Below are 21,868 nucleotides of genomic sequence, written 5' to 3'. Positions count from 1 at the left end.
ACCGTACAGGCCTGAGCTTATTCAGGCAGGACTTTTGTGTTCGAAATTTCAATTTCAAATTTCCGTCATGTACGCCCGTGATAGCCTTGAAAAGGCAGCGCTGACTGTGGAAAATCAAGGGTCCGTGTGCGACATTGGAAGAGTCGCGCGGCGGTGGAGAGTCAATAAGCCCATTTTTGCTGAGCACCGCGGAGAGACTGTCTCTAGATAGATAGATAGATAGATATATGTCACTTTTTTCAGTGTAAATAACTTAATTGTCTTGTTTATAGAGAATAAAGATTTTCAATATAAATGTTTTTTATCTTCACACAAATTCATTTCCGTACTATCTACTGTACAACACATTTCATTGTTTCCTCTACCATCTAAATACAATCTATGCTTACACTGAGTTACTCCATGCTGACTTATACAAACAGCAGGCTGGGAAATGATTTTGAGAGAGATGCACACATATTTTCCCTCTCACAGTCAAGCTCTTGTATCCAAACAGATTTGGTGTGTTTGTTTTCTCATATTGGTGATCATTTGTTTGTACAACGTCAGCTGGTGCGGAACACACGCACAATGAGACCACTCCAGGCGTAGCATTTAACCACATAATGCCACTTTAAAATCACGACAAATGTGACATGGCAGATTCAGCCATCATCGCCACTACCCACTACAACTGTCTCCACCTTCAACTTTCTGGGCACGCAATTCTCAGCCGACCTCTCCTGGTCCCCAAACACCAAGACCCTAGAGAACAAGGCTCAGCAGCAACTTCACTTCCTCGGTGTCCAGCGGAAAAAAAACAACCTGGACCAGAAGCTGCTGCTGGCCTTCTATCGCTCGTCGGTGGAGAGCGTCCTGACATACGGTCTGAATGTGTGGTATTCAGGCTCCACCGCGGAGGACAAAAACGAACAAATCTCGTACCAGCAAGTTGACAAACAGCTGCTCCCTCTGGACCATATTTACTGCTAATACCCACAGAGTGACACACACACACTCACTTACAGAGAGTCTGCCATAATACCCCCAACCCACCACCACCAACAACTGTCCCAAGAACAGTCTACCTCAGACCACCTCTGACGTCTCAGCACCTTATAAATGGACATTTTAGTAGAAACCTTGGACAAACCTGGCACACTGTCACTTTTTAAGCATTGCCTTACATCATATTGGTTTTTCACTGACTCTATGCCTTTTATATCTCCTTGAGATCTTCCTTTTTTTTTAAATAGGGTGCAATATACTGCAGCTCAAACCGTAATTTTGCTGTTACTACTGCGAGGACAATAAAGAATATTGTATTGTATTGTATTGTATTGTATTGTATTGTATTGTATTCTATCTAATCAATCCTTGTTGTTGGCAATTTGGCAATTTACATGGTCCTGTTTAACAAACTCCACTCACTTGTGGAACAGGAAAGCTCAGGTGAAACAACTGACAGTTATTTGGTCACATACATAAACATCCATCCATTCATTTTCAATACTTGCTTCTTCGAGCAAAGGTAGAGTAACACCCTGGACAAGCCGCACCTTCATTACAGAGCCACACAAAAATAAATAACCATTCACTCTCTCACACACACCTACAATCAATTAAGGGCTCCCAATTCACCTCAATTCACATGCATGTTTTGGACTGTGGGAGGAAGCTGGAGAACCCGGGAGAGAACCCACGCAGACACAGGGAGAACATGCAAACTCCAAACAGAAAGGCCCCAGGCCGGGAATCGAACCCGCAACCTTCTTGCTGTGAGGTGACAGAGCTAAGACACTGCATAAAGATGCCTTTAAAAAAAAAAACATTTATCGTGTCAGCTAAACCTTGTGATCACAATGGTGCGACATGGTGGGGATTTTCTTCTGCGATATGAACGCAGCTGTTCTCCTGCGTGTGATTTCTGCAGGACACAGTGTACAGCAGAAATGTGAAGCCTGTGGCGATAATTAAAAAGTGGGATTCTATGCGCTGCTGTCCAGGCTCTCCGCACTATCTCGTCAGCCCACCTTGAACCTCCATCTCCAGGATACGGTGTTTACTGAGTGGGAGCCGGGCACAACGTGATAGCACACACTGCAGGCTGAGTACGAGCCAGCCACATGAATTACAATTACAAATGTATTTTTTTTCTTTATTTTTTGCTTTTAGAGCCGTAGGAGTGGGGCTCTACTGGTTTACAGATCTGTGCTTTTTAGCCAATCGAATCGCGTTTCAAGTCGACGTTCTGCCATTCACAGCAATGACTACGCCTGCTCTGTAGGGCACCGCTCGGTCCTCCAGCAAGGTGCAGCATCGCCTGCTTAGAGACGCTGCACATTGCAAACTATATAACATGAAGCCAAACAGCCGCACCACAGTGACAGCCTTCTCTATGCTGCAGGCACTGTAATTAGCAGGATTATTTGCAGCACTGAAGGAAGCTGGCAATTTGCGTTTTTTTTCACCTCTCCTACTAATCATAGAGTCCATGCACGACTTTTATAAATACACCGCAAACGACATGCACGGTGATCACACCTAGAATGAAGTGAGTTGATGTGCGCTATGACACCACAAAAAAAGCTTCATTTTCACAAATTAACTTGAGTTAAGAAGTTCAATTGTGTTTGCTGTAGTTCTAAATCTGGCCTGTAGGCGGGACAAGACCCTTTATTGTGCAACGTCATTAGAAGTGCAGTGGTTTTACGTTTTGTTTGGTTTCTTTGTTTTTGTATCTCCATTAAAACCTAGCACTGCTCCTGGTTTAAAAAAAAACAAAAAACTTTTACTTTGTGCCACAAAAAATAAGAAAAGCAAAAGGAAGTTGCCTTATGAAAGATTTATGTAGCTATGAAGTGTTACATTTTCTTAAAAATAAATAAATAAATGTTCAGCCCGCATTAGACTGCAGACATCGGCAAACTAATTAATTTTTTTAGACTCAGCCCATGTGCAAACCAAAAAAAGGTGGTGTTGGTGGAGGGTTGGGGGGGTATATCAATGAGGTCCCTGCACTTATGAGTAGCTGCTATTTCACACAAATTCTAATTGGCGGTAAGTAGGTAGGCACCAAACAGGGGACAGCCAGTGCAGCCTGAACAGCAATTTGATGCGATGCAAATGGGACTGCACTTGAGCTAATGTGTGTCACTGTGATTACCAGCTCATTTGCATAAATACCTATGTGCGGACGCAGAGTTCTAATAGAGCCTAATATCAGCTGCTGGTTAGGCATCACGCTCGGCAGTTGGATTTGCTAGCAGCTAAGAATCTTGTCGCCGTGAGACGCAAAGGGCTGCTTTGTTTGCTCCAAAAACGACGGCATTATTAGATCCCAAGTGAGCCGAGACCAGCCTGGCTTTGTCTTCTTCCATCACATGGCTTATGTTTATGTATTTTCGTGTTTTTTGGTTGTTTTTTTTTGTGACCTACATTTGGCAGACGAGGTCACAAACTGTGTCGTTCTTGCTGATGGCAGCACAAAGAAAACCTCAGTGCTATCTTACTGGTCACTTTCGACTCTGATCTTATTATGCAGAGGCCTGAGATGTTTATCTACACATCCGAGACAAGCGGCTCTTCTGTCATGTTGGAAACTCAAGATTGTTTTTTTTTTTTCTGATTGAAATTAGACCCTGATTTTCACGCAAAAAACAAAACAAACAACTGCCACAGTCTGAACTCGGTGTCCGGAAACAGGTTGACTACAGTAAAACCACACTGCGAGACATCTTCTGATGGCTACCTGACGATGGCGATGGCAGAGGACCAACCACTCCTAACGGTCGGGCTGAGGTTCCCAATGCAAATTAAACTGTGTGGGCGCACTTACAGAGACTCTTGTCATCATAAAACCTCCTCTCCTCCAAACAGCGCACTGTTATGACTAAGGTGGCTGGATCGCAGCCATTTCAAGTGGAAAAAAAAAATCTTACAGATTGTCTCGGCGGTCAGGGATTCGACCAGAACCAATCAGCTGAGGAGAACACACGTAGGAGCCGCAGATCGCCTGTTGTTGGCTGTGACACAAACAAGAGGCTGCGAAAAGCACATTAACAACCCAGTTGCAATAATACCACTAAGTCATGGAGTCTTTCATTCAACTGGCTGAATGACTCATTGAGTCGCAGACGGCAGGGTGATGTGTGTCTGTTTGTTTTTGTGTGTGTGTGTGTGTGTGTGTGTGTGTGTGTGTGTACGAAATGGACATTGTATTCTTTGGAAATGTCCTAAACAAATCAAACAGAGCAGATCACCCACATCAGCATATTGGACTCTGATGAGCAGCAGCAATCGTAGGTAGTGCCAGGATTCAGGGCTGCATCATTACTGCAGTGCCTCTCATCACATTTGCTCTGTCTGTCTGTACTTATGTTTTGATCTCTGGCAACGTGTGTGTGTGTGTGTGTGTGTGTGTGTGTGTGTGTGTGTGTGTGTGTGTGTGTGTGTGTGTGTGTGTGCGCCTGCTAGGCCCTTCACAAAGACAGCAACAAACTTTTTTTTTTTTTCAATGTCTTCAAACACAAAGTCGTCCATTAACGTCCATTGAGACGCTATCTGAGGGACGTTCCAGCCAGGTGCGGTGTACGGAAGCCGGCTGGAGACTGGAGATGTCACCCCAGGAGGCAGTAACCCCTCGTTCCGAGGCTCTTCCACATGGACGCGCGTTTCAGAAGGTCTCGTCAAAGGGGGAAGGCTTGATTTAATGATTAAGAAAACATTGACAACAACAACAACAATGACGACGGCCCGACACGGGTGTCGAGAAACTGTGCGACGATGCTGCTACTCAGTGACAACCTGTCAGCTGGAAGAGCCCGAGGGACAGAGTGGTGGAGGTGGAGGTGGGGATTTACGCCGCTGCTGCCTCCACCTTCACGTCAACACCGACGAGACGACACAAACACACACACAGTAGCATAAAATATATACACAGCGTCACAACAACACGGGCATCCCCCCCCTCACCTGTCGTAACTCCATCTGCTGTAGGACAGGCCCTTGTTGCTGCTGACCCCCTCCATGTCTCCGGCGGACCGAGCCTGGACCGAGCTGACTGACGGTGAGGCGGCGGCGGCGACGGCGGCGGCGAGAGGCGGAGGTAAATAAAGCGAGCGCTCCCCCTCTCTGTTGCGCTCACACACCCCGCCGGCTGTGTAGCGACTGCGTGTGTGAATGTGTGTGTGTGTGTGTGTGTCTGTGTCTGTGTGAGGCCGAGAACCTCTCCTCTACCAACACCACCACCTCCCCGCCCCCACTTCGCCTCCTCCGGGCTGTACCACCTTGCGAAGGGGGCGCCCGGTGAGCGTGTGGATGACAGTTTACGTCACGCACGCCGCCGGGAGTCGGGAGCCACCGCCGGCCGCCGAGCTAATTACTTTCTGACACCGCCCCCCCCCGGCCCGCCCGCAACCCCCCTCGCGTGTCTCCGCTCATTACGTGCGGTGCCAAGACATGAAAAGTGTGATTTTGTTTGTGCCGGTCCATTGACGCGTCACGGCGACACCTGATATACATTATATAGGAGCATAGAACAAACCGAACGCAGAGTTGAATTTTTCTTCCTCTTTGTATGCGTATCAATGGTGTGTTCGCAGTCAGTGGAATTGAATAAATGTGATTTTACAGCATTACGACCCCCCCTCTTTGAAATAGCAATCGAGGATGGGGCGTGTCTAAGGTCAGTTGCGCAAACATGACAATTCATAAAATCAATAAAGTAAACCATAGGTCATAAATCATTCCCGCTGCTTTCGGCATTCACGGTGCCGGCAAATGATGCTCTGAAATCGCCGATTACTTTATGTTTTACCAAAAATGAAATGCTGCAGGAGTGCTCACTATAAAGCCGTGTTTTCAGAATAAACCACTACATGCGTTCTGTCATTGTCCACTCGGTCAGCCAGTTTGGTCCATGACATGTTCAGCTTCAGTTAGCAAATTAGGTTAAATCTAATTAGCTTAGATGAGTGAAATATTTGAAAGTGTGTCTGAGACCAAACCAGAGTTGCACGTATTGCGTCAATAATATAAATTCACACAGATAATGGAATATTTGTTGCAATTTCTGTTGTTTACATTCACATTTTGAATAACATTAAACATTTTCACCAATATTCAAGCGTAATGTGTACAATATGAATGAAAGTACTATATTGATAATGCAGCAGTTGGAAGTAACGCAGCTGAAGAAAGAGTCAGAGTATTTCCTGGCTCAATGACAAATTTTTTATTTCAGCACCAAAAGCTACACACAGGGCAAAAAGACACTGATGTGAAAGAAGAGAAAACAGTATGATTTGGATGTACAGTGGGATTTGCAGTTAGATGGCAAGTGGGTAGTTAAAATCTCAAAGAATTGTGGTTCATTGGTGTAGTTTGGATGCTTGAAACGCTCTCCTCACCTGACATTTGACACTTTTGGTGGACAACCCAACACAAGCACACTCTCCATCAAGAAACAAAAAGTTTGGAAAGAAAAATTAAAAAAAAGTTCTTGGTTACATCTGGGGGAAGATTTTGACTTTGAAATTTTGGGCCAACGGTAACCTCGAGTTTAACGTAACCGAGAGAATTAAATATTCCTCTTTACATATATACACAGCTATGCTGTGAATTTGTATTCACTTATAAACATATAAAAATACTTGTCAACTAGTTTGATAAGAAAATAATGTATAAAAGTAGAGTAGAAACGTTTAATCAAGTCCTTTACTTCCATCATCTGATTTTCTAGCTGTTTATATTACAAGATGATGACATGAAAAAGCAAACTGCAGTACTTTATTGGTGTTCCTAAACAGAAGTACAGAGGTGGGGAGGGGAGGCAGAGCAGCGTCGCGTCTGTGTTGGTGATCGAAGCGGCGAGCTCAGGTCCCGCTCTGGCTTCACACACTTTGTATCGTCATGATTCCAATTCAAATGGTCGAGAGGAGAAAAATCGTTTTGGGAGGGAGACAAACAAATGCACTGCCACTGTGTTACGGGAATGATAAGACAAACTTTGCTGATCTACACTGCCGACTGGGTGGCTGACAGCAACAGAAGCCCCGGCCTCTCCTGCTGGAATCTGATTTGAGAGCAAAGCGTTCCATCCAAAGACATTCACGCTTCAGAACTGACTTCAACACCCGCCCTCGGAAAGATTAGATTGTCGACGTACTGTTTGTTAGCAACGTGGCACAATCTACGATGTCAAGTTCTGACGGAAAAGCAACTCAGACAAATTTGTGACTCCCTGTACATTTCAAATATGGCGTCGGACAAGAAATCCTTTAATCTATATAAGACTTTTTTTTTCTTTTTTTTTTCCCCAGATGTCCAATACAGCAGACGCTACACATTTGGCAATCGAGATAGAAGCAGAGACCACAGACAGAGTAAAGAATCCACTGCAGAATGCCAAAAAGAGTTCTACCGCTGCAGCCGCGAGGGGCCGCCGTCTAGGCATCGTATTTATATACAGACTTATATATTTAATTTCCATACATATAAAAAACAAAAAACAAAGTCAATCTCACACACTGTACTGTGGTGATTTAATAGTTCATTAGAAATACACTTTGAAAATCACAACAAATGTCACATATGTACAGCAGATTAGCACATGGGAGTAAAGATCGATATGGCACAACATACACAAAGCTTCATAAGATAATCTCTCTGCTCTGCTCAGACACTGGAAGCTAAAAAAAAAAAAAAGTCATTGACATTCGGGATATATATATCTATATATATATGTATATATGTATATACACACACACACACACACACACACATACATATATATATATATATATATATATATATATATACATATATATATATATACACACATACACATATATATATATATATATATATATATATATATTTATATATATATATATATATAAATATATACATACATACATACACACACATCTATATATGTATATATATATATATATATATATATATATATATATATATATATATATATATATATATATATATATATATATATATATACATATATATATATATATACATATATGTATATACATATATACATACATACATATATGTATATGTACTTTTTTGTAATATAGTTTTCATTCAATCTTGGTAGCAAGTACAAATGTCACTACAAGGCAAGAGAAGTCCTTCAGAGTACAAAACATGATTTTGTCAGGCTGAATCAGAAGGCAATGTTTAGTGTTGGGACTCTCTCTTGTGAAGCAGACTACGGCTGAAGGTAAAAGTGGTGTTAAAAATTTGGAATTGTCAGTTGTCCGTAGCGATGTCCTCGATCCTGCAGGTCCTGGTCGAAAAGGTAGGAGGGGTGGGTGGGGGGGGAGGAAGGCGGGGGGGGGAAGCATGTCAGGAAAAAAAGGCCGTCTGAAGTCATGCACATGGTGAAAGAAGGCAGCGGTCGATCATCCACGGGCGGACGAGCTGTCAGGCAGAGTGGGTGGGGCGGGCGGGCGGGCGGGCGGTCAAGAGTAGCTGCATGAGTTACAGTGATAAGGCCGACTCAGACGATCACACAATGGCAGCCGCTCTGGTCTTTCTCTTTGCTTTTAGGCTCCGGCGAAGGTGGACATTCTTGTTCTTGGAATTTCCTGGGAGTCGGATGGCAGAGGAGAGCGGTTACGACACGCTGGAATCTCGAGTCGGGCCGACACACACACACACACACACACACACACACACACACACACACACACACACACACACACACACACACACACACACACACACACACGCGTTCAAGCATCTGCACAAATCTGGACTCTTGGATTCATATCTTGCTTTCGTTTGGTTTTTTGTTGCTGATTGGTCTCAAACAGGTCATCCAGGGTCTAAATGGTTTTCTGTGCCAGCTCAGATTATTTTGGAATACCACTTTTAGTGCATTTTCCAAAAAAATATTTCATGCATTTCTGCTCCTCTAGCCTCAGTTTATTATTACAAAGCAATAGTCGGTCTATGAGGTTGGAAGAAAATCCTAGAATTTCCAGCTTTGGCTCAAATGAGAAAGCAAAACAGACACACAACAACTTGTTATTTTGTTTTCTACACAACGGTAAAATGTGCACAAGAGAAGTAGAAGATGCCTGTTTGTGAGCCACCTACCTGATTACTCTAACAAGCTCGTGGAAAGCCTGGTCTACGTTCATACGGATTTTGGCTGAAGCCTCCATATAGGTGACTTTCAATTGTCTGGCCAGCTGCTGGCCTTCTTCCTGGGTTACCTGGGGAGGGGAGCAGAGAGGGAGCAAAGACGGCTTCAGAGCTGAATGCAGAAGGAGGCCTAACAGTTGCACCTTTAGATCATTTACACTACCAGTCAAAAGTTTGGAACCACCCTATGACTTAATGATTATTGACATTGCAGTTTCTCACTGGAGGCTTCAAAACTAGGTATGAACACAAATGGAATTATGTAGGAGACAATAAAAGCGTAAAAAAACTCAAACACGTTTCATATTAAAAATTTTCAAAATAGCCACCTTTCATAAAAGCTATGTTTAGAGTTATTAAACTTGTTTTTCTTTGCTGTATCTTGCTCATATATTTGATGTCTTCAGGATCTATCTGCAGTGGAGAAAGCATGAGAAGGTCTGTCCAGACTTTTGATTGGTAGTGTACATTACCTTAAAAAGTAAGGAAGGGTTGGATTACACAAAAATATATGCACATAGACAGGCACACACACACACACACACACACACACACACTTGCAGTTTTTTCACCAGCCGATTTAATTGCAACCACATTAGAAACTAATAATATGATTCTTGGCTGAAAATGTCCTTGGCGCAACTTTCCCCCCTGAGTCTTTATTACATCATTCATAATTGAAGTGAAATGGTGAATAGTGATGACTGAAATGCAATAAACCAAGGCTGGAGATGAATAAAAAAAAAGAAAAAAAAGAAAAAGAAAAAAAAAAAGTCACATGACCCACTCAACTAATAGTCCTTTTTGCAATTGCGGACCGGTTACGCGCCTGCAACGCCCTTTCCCACCAGAGGGGGGCGGTGTGGGTTCAGTGGTAGGATAGGGGGACAGCAGCCGCATACCAACAGAGAGGATTCATGGTTTCATCACTGCCTCCTCCCTCTCCATCCCTTCAACACCATGACACCTACAGCCACTCTCTCTCTCTGTCTCTTGCTCACTCTCTCCAGTCCTCCTGTTGAACAAACGCGACTCGCGCAGGCTGCACTTACTTGTCGCTGCACCTCCAGGTCTGCCTTGTTTCCCACCAGGATCATAGGGAATTCATCTCTGTCTTTTACCCGCAGGATTTGTCTTTGGAATTTGTAGATTTCTTCGAAGCTGCGAGGCAAAGAAGACAGGGTGGCGTTAACATGGCGACGACATACGCGGTGTTGCTGCGAAGGGGAAGCTGTGCACGGCAGTGAAAGATTCAAGATTCAAGGTTGAGGGTTCAAGATTCGAGATCTTTTATTGTAATCATGCAAGAGTAACAAAATTGTGGGGAGTCTCGGCCTTCACGCAGAAAGTGAAAATGGAAAAAATATACATGGAATAGAAATGCAATGAATTTAAATACTTCACAGGGTGGGGCCTCGATCGAAAGTTACCGATAAATAAACAAGTGTTTGATTGTTATTGGACGTTTTTTCTTTCTTTCTTTCTTTCTTTCTGCCTTCACCACCGCCGTCATAAAGCCGACCTTTGTCCCAAAGCAACGTCGATGCCTCGTGCACTCTCTCTCAACCCCTTGACTGCAAACACAAATGTCAATCTGAGGGGTGGGGGTGGAGGGGGGTGTGTGTGTGTGTGTGTGTGGAGCAGAGCGGCAAACCGCAAACCCAAGACGGCATTCCAGCCACGGGCCTGCGGAGCGCACGGTGGATCTGGAAAGACTTGACTAATATAAATGGAAGGAAGGAAAGACTGTTTACATCATAAACGCAGGGAGGGAAGGGTGGAGGGGGGGGGCTGTGGGTGCCGGTGGGAATGCAGCACACAAACATAGGGAGGATGGGGTGTGACGGCCCGAGAAGATTACTACATGCACAGTGTGGGGAGGAGAGTTTTGGGAGGGGTGGTGGGTGTGGTGGGAGAAGCGGAGGTGGGGGAGGCGGGACGGGAGGTTACCTCTGGGTTTAACCCCTTCTTGTCTACGCAATTAAGTTTTTTTGAGGGGGGGGCCGTCTTAGGAACTCAAGCAGATCAAACTAAAACATGGACAAAACTGAGGAAACCGACGCTTCTTTAACTTAGCGGGGCGACACTGACGGCACGACACCACGCTCAGCACCCCACAATCCAAGATGGCGGCCTCATTGGTTTCACGAAGCGCACATGGCGAAAACGTTTTGGACTTCTGCATTAATGGGCCCATAGAGCATTGCGCACTAGTGTCACTTCCCATCATGTTTCTGTAACTCACATGATCTATTTCGGCCAATCGGAACGATTCTGGAGAACGTCACTTACAGACACGTCAGGACGCAGCCAATCAGATCGAGCTGAGACACAGCACGGACAACGTGGTGACGGCACACAGTTTTTTTTTTTGTTTTTTTTGCTGCAGTACCTCGAGTGGCCACTAGGAAAAGTCGGCACTCCGCCATCTTGCCAGTCCGGTATTCAGTTATTATGATACATCCATGACGACGCCACACATGCACTGCAGCACCCAGAGGTGAGAACCAGACAGGCCAAGAAGATGAACCAAGCTTGCCTTCCTTCAGCTTGTTCCAGCCGTCCTACTTCAACGTATGACAAACGTCCGACTCATAACAAATCAACAATAAAGGGTTTTATATTGACTTCTTTTCTTATGATTTTTTTTTTTTATTTCATTTGAAAGTTGAGTGTGTAACATTTGGAGATTTCGAAGAAGAAACAGCGACATCAAGTGGTTACATTTTCGACTGCAGCGTTCCTTTCACTTTCGGCTCCTCCTGAGCTTCCCAGCATGCTACGGTGGCCTGCGCACCCAAACCTCAGATACCTCCTCCACCTTCTTCTTCGTTGGTTTATTTGAAGACTGGAGCAGTCATCCTAATGATGAAATCTGCTGTCAGGCAGGGTGGACTGGATATATTAAACACTTAGCAACATAAAAATCGTAAATCAAGCCAAATATTACACACTGGACCTATAAAGCTGAACACAGGCTGCACATATTGTACATCTGGGTTTCATTGTTGAAACTGCCTGGGTTATCTGTCCCGTGCCAGCTCACCGCTGGTGTAGGTTTGCACTGCGTTACCTTGTGCCTTCGCGCACACTGGAAGTTTGAACAGCGGAGCTTTATTTTAGTCGGCAGGAAGAAGAGGAAGAGGAGCCGAAAGCAAAAGTGAACGTCAAACAGCTCAGGGCTTTCCGGAAGCGCACGCTGCAACAAGTGAGAACGAGCGCTTTGCGAGATTTAGGGCCAAAGTAGGTCGAGTGTGAGGCTGAGGAGGGGAGTGAGGAGTACGAAGAGTGCGAAGAGTGTGAAGAGTGCAGAGGGAGGGGGAGAGAGAGAGAGAGAGAGAGAGAGAGAGAAGCGGGCGACGCGAGCTGCCGAGAGTTGGGTGACGACGAGGGGGCCGCCGCCGCTCACCTTCCTCTGTCGGTGACGGAGAAGACGAGCAGGAAGCCCTCCCCTGTCCTCATGTATTGTTCTCTCATGGCTCCAAACTCTTCCTGTCCAGCCGTGTCGAGGACTGGGGGGAGAACACACACACACACACACACACACACACACACACACACACACACACACACACACACACACACACACACACACACACACACACACACACAAATCAACAGAAAATCACACCGGCACAATAATGCGCGGCTACACAGTGCCGTGCCAACAGTTCTTCGAGACAATACAACGCCGTCAAACAAAACAGGGCTGGTTTCCTCACTCTGGTACCAGGGTGGGGAAAGTGGAGTGCTGAACTCATTCAAGGGGCCGTGTGAAATCCATACCGCCACACATCCACATCTTTCTTCTTTTTCAAATGGAATTTTCTCTTTTTTTAAATTGGAAATCCCTTCTTAGTCCATTAACACCGGGGTCAGTGACCTTTTTGAACCCGAGAGCTACTTCATGGGCACTGAGTCATACGATCATTTAGTTAAATATTATTAATAATGATACTCTATGTGATCACATCAATTTCTCACAATAATTATTAACAATGACTTAAGGTTGGACACAGATAATATCAGTATTCAACAGCAGGTGGTTGGTGCTGTCAACGCACACTCGGCAGGTCGTGGGTTCGATCCGTGGGCCACTTGCACGTTCTCCATTCGTCCGGGCGGCTTCCCTCAAGGTTCCCCCTGCAGTCCAAAGCACTTTAGGCTAATTTGAGATGCCGGAATTAACCTCAAGTTCGACTCTGAACTTTGGGTTACACGACAAGCAGCGTCGCAGTTTTCCCAGGCGGCTAGGCGGACTTTCCGGGAGGGAGAACAGGAGTCACACTGGCACCAACAGCCGGTTTGGCCTGAATCACGTGTCTTTGGACTGTGGTAGGAGGTCGTAGAACCAGGGGAGAAGCCACGCGGACGCTGGGAGGAGACGCAAACGTCCCCACGTCCAAGTGTGTAGCACTGACACACAATACTATACACTATGAGCTTGACTTCACGCGGTGGGAGTGACATTTCTTTGTCCTCTCGGAAAAAGGAAGCCAACCCCCTGCATAAAACCAGTGTTTGCACTCGTTTCTGCGTGTGCGTGCGCTCCGGCCGGTCATGTTTGTTTCCAGAAGTGTACTTACTGTCGAGCCTGGCTGCCCTCTCGTCGATCACACACTGCTTGGTGTAGGAGTCTTCGATGGTGGGGTCATAGTCAGTGACGAAGTACGACTGCAGGCGGGAAAAGGAAGGGCACACACAGAAGACAGGAAGCGTGAATATATTTAGAATCCATGCATTAACCCAGAACCTGAAACCTGAACTAGCGAGCAGGCTTTATGCGCATTCACATTCGGTTATTTTTATCCAGCGACTCGTACGCGCTGACGGCGAACTAGAAATACAAGAAATTTGCGATTAAGTCAACGCTCGTTTTGAGACCCGGGTCCTCTGCTGCAGACGGGGGGCTCCGTAAACACGCACGTTCACAAGCTTGGGGTCACTGACTTCACTTCTGCATTGAACTCCATTATAACCAGCTTCAAGAAGTAATCTAGTGGAATGCTCTGAGAACATTTCAAGTGCATGAAAATCAGCAAGGAGGTTGTTGCCTTGAATGTCTGATTGAATGTGATTTGATGAGAATGAATATCAAGTGTGCAATATGCGGCCGTCATTACAGAAGTTAAATGCTTTAAAATTGCTGCAGAATGTTAACTTTTCTGAAACAAAACTTTCTATGATAATCACACTTTAGTTGAGTGTGCAAGACTTTAAAGGAGTAAACAAAGCCCTGGACATGGTTTTCATTGAACACTAAAAAGTCCCCATACTTGTACGTGCCGATGATGGCAGAGCACTCAAGGTCATTATTTCATTAAACTGGTTAGAATGGAGTTTAAGGCTTAAACAACCCCGCACTAATGGATGGTAGTGTATATAAACGACATGACGTCATACCACTGGAATCATGCGCTAACTCTTCAGCCGCTACCGGATCTCGCCGGTCCAGTGAGTCCATCACGTCCGGCAGGAGAGCACCGGGCGCGTGCTGACAGAGCAGACGTGCAGTGGAACGTGCACACGGGCCTGCAGTGGAATCCCGACCCAGCCCTGGATTCCACCGGAGGCCTGTGCAGTCTGGAAGCCAATGACTCTGGAGCCAACAGGCTGCATAATAATAATAATAATAATGATAATGATGATGATGATGATGATGATAAAGATAAAGCTTTTTGCTTAAATGATCACAGAAAGCAAGAAATTTCGATTCATACAACACCGGAATGATTGACATTAATTAGCACATTAACACTTTTACACTGTGTTCCAGCTGTGAGATGTCCCTTTATTCCCCTGCTGCTTGTAAATAGTGTCTGCTGACTACTTTGAAACGTCATCGGAGGCGTGATTGCAAAAAAGCAAAAAGTCCCAGTCACAGCAAATTTGAGAGACAACTGGAAAGAGAGAAGAACCCAGCAAACTTTTGAATGAAGAGCAGAGCGCTTTGGGTTCGCAGCCCAGGGGCCCGACTGCAGACTACTGGAGGTAAATACACACTGCAGACACTCCCAAGTTACTCTCAAGCTGAATGAGAAGTAAAAGCTCCGCAAACAGCCACTTTCAACCGCCGTCTGGGTCTCCATGCTAATAACGGCTTGCAGGGAAAAAAAAAAAAAAAACCCTCCTTGAGGCTGTGCTTCTCTCACGCCGAGGCCAGAATCTGCTCTTCCAGTAACCCAGACTGGAAGGGTGGGGCCAGAGGGGGCAGCGTGCCTGGAGGAGGAGTCATGCATTTTTTACATTTTTGCCATGTTTTGTAGTTCTCCCTCTCCTCGGGGGACTCGTAAAGTGGTGACAGCTGAGAGGGAGTGCTCCGGGCGGATATCAAACCAACACCCTAAAACAAGCCAAGGATCACGAGAGTGCCAAAACTTTATTTTCTTTTCCCCTTCTTAACAACAAGCTAATGAAATCTTTATTCACGGTTACGGTCCTGTCGCTGGTAAAGACTCGCCAGCGCTCGATTTGAATGAGTCGTCTGTCGTCGGCGGAGAGCCGGCGAGGGGCATGACGGCCGCCGCATCTCGACTGAGTAATGAAAGAACAAGCCGGTCTTGAAGGAATATTCTGGTGTTTCTGGAACCAGGGGGGCCTGGAAATTAGGAGCAATAATCTCGTAGACAACTACTCACAGATGAGTCTAATGGTGTTTGTGGCGGCGTCTGATCAAAAACTAGAATATGACAGCAAATTGACAGCAGGATAATTATTTGTGCCTTAAAAAGAAACGATATTTACACTGGCAGACGGAAAAAACACATGTTTTATAACATGTTTATAATAAAAAAACTGAATCCACGAGAGTGCATGAGTGTATTTTTATTTTTGACAGAGAGGCGCCACACTTATATCAGCCACAGGAGGTGCCAGTGAGCAGTGAGAAACAACCCAGATGCTGAGCGACACGCTGATGCAGATGATAAAAGTGAATCTCTTCTCCAAAGCAGGCATTTAAACCAACATTTCACTTCCTGCCGCCTCCCTATGGTCTCTAACCAGACTGCTCACTCTGACCTCTGAACCCTGACATCCACAAAGCATTTTCTTCCACACAGCTGCCACTCACACACGCTGGATATTTTCTCTCTTTGGGACCATTCTGTGTGGACCCCAGAGATGGTTGTGATGTGGTGGAAACCCCAGCAGATCAGCAGCAGTTTGAAACACTCAGACCTGCAGCCCATCTGGCACCAATAACCACCTTCAACACGTACAGAGTCGCTTCAATCCCCGTCGGCAACGCTCCGGTATGAACTTCGGTGAAGCTGTCTTCACCACGTCATACACAGCTAAGTTGCAGCCTCGTGATTGGCTGGCTAAATTGCGAGTTTCAGCAAGCAACTGAACAATCTACCTAATAAACTGGCCGGTGGGTGTGAGTGGATGTCAACGATTAGAGGCCCTTTGGGACTGTCTCTTGTGGGTCAGAGCTAGGCTAGGCTTGGCTCAGCTAGGGTAGGGTAGGCTGGCTACAGTAGGGTAGGGTAGGGTAGGCTTGTCTAGGGTAGGATAGAGTAGGATTAGGCTCAGCTAGGCTGGGCTAGGGTAGTGTAGGCCGGGCCAGGCCAGGGTGGGGTAGAGTTGGCTAGGGTAGGGTAGGGTAAAGTTGGGTGGGCTAGGTTAGGCTAGGCTAGGGTATGGTATGGTAGGGTAGACTATGCTCTGCTGTAACAACTGGCCTGTGTCACATCCACTCAGCGCCGCTCAATTATTCATCAATATGACTTGCATACTGCATTACTGCATTCTCTGCCTCCAACAAGGGCCAGACGGAGGCAGAAAGAAGAGAAGTGGTGAGGGGAAGAAGAAGAATGAGAAGAAGAAGAAGAAGAAGAAGAAGATTTTTTTGATTTTTGAAAAATAAGAAGAAGAAGAAGAAGAAGAAGAAGAAGCTGCTGCTGCTGCTGCTACTGCTTCTGTGTTTCTTCCTCCCACCACCACTTGTAGCACGTGACCTCGGCTTCCCGTCAGCCTCTCTCTGCTATTGTGTCAGCCCCGGAGGCGGCGGCGGTGGAAGAGAGAGAGAGAGCGAGAGGGAGAGAGAGAGAGGCTATTTGCTTCTCCTCGCTCTGCACATGCATGGCTAGTGATCTGCCTAGCCCTGTTTTGGCTCTCTCGGTGGACGCTGCCCCCTGTGATAGATGAGGCTGTTTTGCAGCACCGGCAGGACCAGAGTCAGCACTAAATGGGGCTGCGGTGCGGCCCTGGTTTAGATTCGCGGGCCGTACGTGCGGTGAGCAGTGACTCAGGGGAGCGGCGGACGAGCCGCGAATGAGGGAGGCATCGCTGAGAACTGCATGACATAAGGCGGCCTGAGTCACGTATGAGGCGACGTGTCCCAGATTATCATTAGATTGGCGAATGACTTCATCAGACGTGAGCAGGGCTCAGCGGACAGAACCAATCGGGTCGCACCACTAGGGGGCGGAGAAGGGGGGGGGGCGACTTCTTTCACCACCTGCTGCTAGCGGAGGCAGTGGGAAGTGTTTTACTAAGTGTTGGACCTCTAATTAAGTACTGCTATTTTTATTTAATTCACTTTCCTGACAAGTGCTCTGCTATTTTGCATTGATGACGTTTGATGCACGATTTTATGTTAAACGGCTAATCGACTGGGTAAAAAAAATCGGAAAGACAGAGGGCTACTAGTCAAGTCAATTACAAAGCTGTTTTGTTTTTATGCAACCAACATGCAATCCAAGTAAGTTGGCTGTGTGGAAATATAAATATAAGAAAAAGTGAATAAAAATATTACTTCATTTGAAAAAGATATTTAAAAAAAAAATAGACGTACAGTCAGTGGACACTTTATTAGGTACAGTGTTCAATGGCTTGTTAGCACAAAAAGCTAATCGATTATGAGTCGCTAAGGTTCAAACTCACAACTGAATGAGCCCGATTGCTTGAGGGTAACATTATTATCCTTTAATTTCAGTCAGTCATTTCAAAATTAGAGCGTCGGCACTAAGCATCGGCCACACGCTCAAGCAAGAGAATTTGATGAGTTAATATGTGGCGTGTTTTCAATATAATCTGTTGCGGAGGGGAGGAACATGGCTTCCTGGACATACTTCTCGAAAATCTACAAGGCAGCTGTTGTGGTGAAACAGCTGACACTGGTGCAGACTCCAACGGCCCGAACTGTACGTGCGCACACCCGGCCACACGCAGACGTTCCGCAGGCGGCCTGCGTGCGCCAGATCCCGAGACGTCCGCCGCTCGGAACGTGACCGCGACTCAAGATTAATTATCTTAATGCACCGCAAGCGGCTGTGGCGGCTGCGGCGACTCCACGTTCGCGACGCAAAGCACTTTGTTGAAAACCTGCGCCAGGAACGACCGTTCAGACGTCGGCACCTTGGTTATGACACTTTCTGTGCAGCGTAGCGATGATGCTGCGCTAAAATCAACAGCCTCCCACAAGCCCAGACTGGCACCAACACCAACAAAGGCGTGTTTTGTTTGCGAGGTCGGGAAATGCGGATATTTGATCCCTTTTATGTTCCAGCGTGCATGTTTATTTAAGGTGGATACGCAGCAAACTTTGCAATATTTAAAGAATGCAAGTAGATGAAGAAAAGGAAAAAACATTATCGGAGCTCTTGGTGTTGTTGGTCTTAAAGGTGGATCGGGCCACGACTCAGCAGGAAGGAAACCCCACCTCTGCGGAGCCGAGCTCGAGGCTCAGCCTTCGGGTTCCATCCAGCTGAGCTCCGAGCTGTCACTCAGCTCCGCTGCAGCATGCTAACCATACGTCTCAGCCCCTCCGCCCACACAGACACTCAGACACACACACACACTCAGACACCAGGAAAACATTAGAGGCCGGCTTTCACCATGAACACACGCTGCAGGTCCCACAGCTGGTCTCCTTTGTGGAGCAGGATTGAACTGTCTGGGAAATCGTGTCAAGAGAGACTAGTCAAGAGTCCAGGGGCTGAAATAAAGAGAAATGGTCATACTTTCCCACAGCACAGGTTGGATTCTTCTGACTTTTTAACCAACAGTTACTGACTAAACGGTGGTTATATTTCTCCTTGAGAATGGCCTCTGTGGTCTCGCTTGTTCCGCCTCATCATCCGAATACGTGCGCGTCTATATTAAGGGCCTGGCCGAGGTTTCTACTGCAAAAAAACGAAAAAGAAAAATGAAATGACAACGGAGGAGACGCGAGGCAGCAAATCCCGTGTCTCGCCTCGAGGAAAAACAAAAGGTGATGCGTGTGGGTGTGGAGCGAACATCTCGCATGCACTGTGCACCCACTTCCTTTGCGCACAAACAGCTTTTACCGAAACTAAATATAGATCCTTTTTCCCCTCTCCCGCCTGCCAGGTTAGACCCGCCCCTTCTGCTTCTGCGTTACCAATATAGCATCATTAACAGAAAAAAAAAAACAAAAAAAAAAACACTCACACATACGGTAGCTTTGCCGAATCAGCAACAGGAAAAACACAGGGAAAAAAGGAAAGTAACAAAACTCGGTCGATTAATTAGGGAAAACACGGCACACATCCGCAGATGAGGGGGAACGGACGGTGATGAGCGGAAATGCTGAGCTAAAGCAAAGAGTCATCAACACAGTTTGCAGTTAATTACCTCCCTCACACGGCCAGATGCCCGACGAGATTTCACAGGCTTTGCCTTTTAAAACCCAGCCGCCTCTATTCTTTAATTAAAGAAAAATGCAATTCGAACGCCGTCGCGCGGCGCTACCTGCAGGAGCCGTTTCCGTCTTCACGTGCGGCTTCGCAATCTCCGCCGACCCACATACTCCGTGGACCTTGGCGCGCGGCGTCGCGTCGCAACGGAGGACAATTAGCGCCGCAAACCATTTTTTATGGTCACGTGCGCTGGCGCATCGCAGGTTTCGCCTCGTCGGCGGGAGGAGCCGGTTTCACCGTCGGCCGGGAAAACACTTTGAATTACCGAGAGTGCTTTTTAAACGGCACGGCCGCCGCTGCAGCGGCAGGCCTCGGCGCTGACAAGCGGCAACGACGCCGACCACTTGGCCGTTGACACATTCTGCACGGAGCGCCGCAATGTCGGAGATTGTCAGGAGGAAAGAAAAACGCGCATTCCATCATCGGCAAAACCGAAAACATCTTAAACGAAGCAATGCAGAGGCCCTTTTATTACAAGAGGTAATGACATTTTGGCAGAATGGCCAGCGCTCACGTGGTTGGATATGAGGACAAAAAGACAGGGCTGATGAATGAAAATATTATTTAAAAAAAAAATCTATATATGCTTTCAAAAGATATATTACTTATAATCTCTATAGTTTTTTTTATAACTATTATAAAAAAAAAAAAACTATTTCAGAAACAGAGGCAAGCTGATTGATGTAATAAATGTATCTAATATATTTTTACTTGCTTAAAATGGGTGAGGAATTTTATCTTCCATCCATGATTGCTGTATCTTAATAACATTGTGTAAAGGTCACCTTCCGCCATAAAAACGTGCTACAGTGCGACTTTCGACGCAGCCCATTCGTTTGGCTCCGTTTTGGAGAGTGGGGTGTGTAGCTAACAGGTGAAACATGCCATTTGTAGGACGGGTTCAGTGGGCCACAGCCAAGTTCAGCGATTTCAATTAAGGACACAGACTTCAGGCCAGACAGTGTGGAGCCTGCCAAGCGGCACCCTCGGCGTCAGACGGCAGCACGATGTGACAAATTGCAATGACCCGTTTTTGGGATTATCCTTTATGACACACAGACGATAAAAGACCCATTGGACTCGGTCACAACAAAACAACGGCGCATCAGAACTTTCACCTGTTCTCATGTGACGTCACAATAAATGATAAGACCTGTACGCAAGTCTCGTCTTGGAAGAGTGAACCTCTGGGTGCGGGACAGCGCAGCTGGTCAGTGAAGTTGGTGCCCTGCTAGTGCATAACTGCCATATTTCGATAACAATCAACAACAGACTTGAGGTTTTTGACGGTGACATTCATGTCTAAAAAAAAGCCTTCAAAAGTGCTTTTTGTTACACAACAACATCAATATATTGACATATATGAATACACTGTAGATATAACTTATCTATAGCAGCATACATTAGATGCATTATGGGCCATGAGCTTTTCTCAAGACCGCACAAGTCTGCTCACAACAATATGGGTGTATCTGGATCACTTCTGGAAAAAAATCTATTTAGACATAGCGAGATGTGAATTTGGGAACTGAATCATTTCAGAGTTCCGGTCAGGTCCGCATCGAGAAATGCTGTGAGGTTTTTCTAGCAACACACTACTAGCTGAAAAAGAAAGCTAAACATTTTCTGTTTTCAAGTTAAAACGACTTAAACTCCTCCAGAAAAATCACTATAAGACACTGCACACATGGCAGCGTAGCATGGGGGGGGGGTGGAATTGAAATGTCATATGTGGGCATCTGGGTCTTACTTCCTGTTCCCAAACAAGCACAGGTTTAACCTTTGCCGAACCTCTGGGGCTGGACGGCCAGCAGCTGTCGGTAATCAAATGACCGCCATAAGGATTAAATGCAAAACAGATGGAGGTGAAGACCACAATTGTACTTTTCCCGCTGCTCTCCAGAGGATTCCTCCCTTTAAAAAAAAGTTCAGAGCTTTGCACGAGTGACACAGGAATTCTGTGCGAGGAGCACTGGGTTGTCAGGCACTTAGAGGTGCTTGAAGTAAGAATGACTGGCGGGGGGGGGGTCAGGCAGAATGAAAGGTTTGCG

General features: G+C 46.0%; 2 protein-coding genes across 3 annotated transcripts in view; both read right to left on the bottom strand.

Moving 5' to 3' along the window:
- The window catches only part of tub (TUB bipartite transcription factor), a 33,263-nt gene extending 28,091 nt beyond the window's left edge, over positions 1 to 5,172 (bottom strand). The window contains exon 1 of one of the 2 annotated variants that reach the window (XM_076021920.1): positions 4,954 to 5,172. In XM_076021920.1, the coding sequence (XP_075878035.1) occupies positions 4,954 to 5,009 (56 nt within the window). In that variant the 5' untranslated portion in view covers positions 5,010 to 5,172. Of the gene's footprint in view, positions 1 to 1,620; positions 2,565 to 4,953 lie in introns of those variants that run through there. The other variant, XM_076021910.1, reaches the window with a different exon arrangement.
- A 2,903-nt stretch (positions 5,173 to 8,075) lies between these two features.
- The window catches only part of rras2 (RAS related 2), a 29,716-nt gene continuing 15,923 nt past the window's right edge, over positions 8,076 to 21,868 (bottom strand). Inside the window, exons 2-6 of the mRNA XM_076021896.1 lie at positions 13,737 to 13,824; positions 12,560 to 12,662; positions 10,203 to 10,311; positions 9,103 to 9,221; positions 8,076 to 8,588 (exon numbers count right to left, since the gene is read on the bottom strand). Of these exons, the coding sequence (XP_075878011.1) occupies positions 8,501 to 8,588; positions 9,103 to 9,221; positions 10,203 to 10,311; positions 12,560 to 12,662; positions 13,737 to 13,824 (507 nt within the window). The 3' untranslated portion in view covers positions 8,076 to 8,500. The remainder of the gene's footprint in view (positions 8,589 to 9,102; positions 9,222 to 10,202; positions 10,312 to 12,559; positions 12,663 to 13,736; positions 13,825 to 21,868) is intronic.

This window comes from Nelusetta ayraudi, unplaced genomic scaffold, assembly GCF_046127955.1.
Source record: "Nelusetta ayraudi isolate G7.1 ecotype Tasmania unplaced genomic scaffold, CSIRO-AGI_Nayr_v1 ptg000002l, whole genome shotgun sequence".
NCBI lineage: Eukaryota > Metazoa > Chordata > Actinopteri > Tetraodontiformes > Monacanthidae > Nelusetta > Nelusetta ayraudi.
The sequence above is the reverse complement of the archived record's forward strand: the minus strand, read 5'-3'. Positions and strand labels throughout refer to the sequence as shown.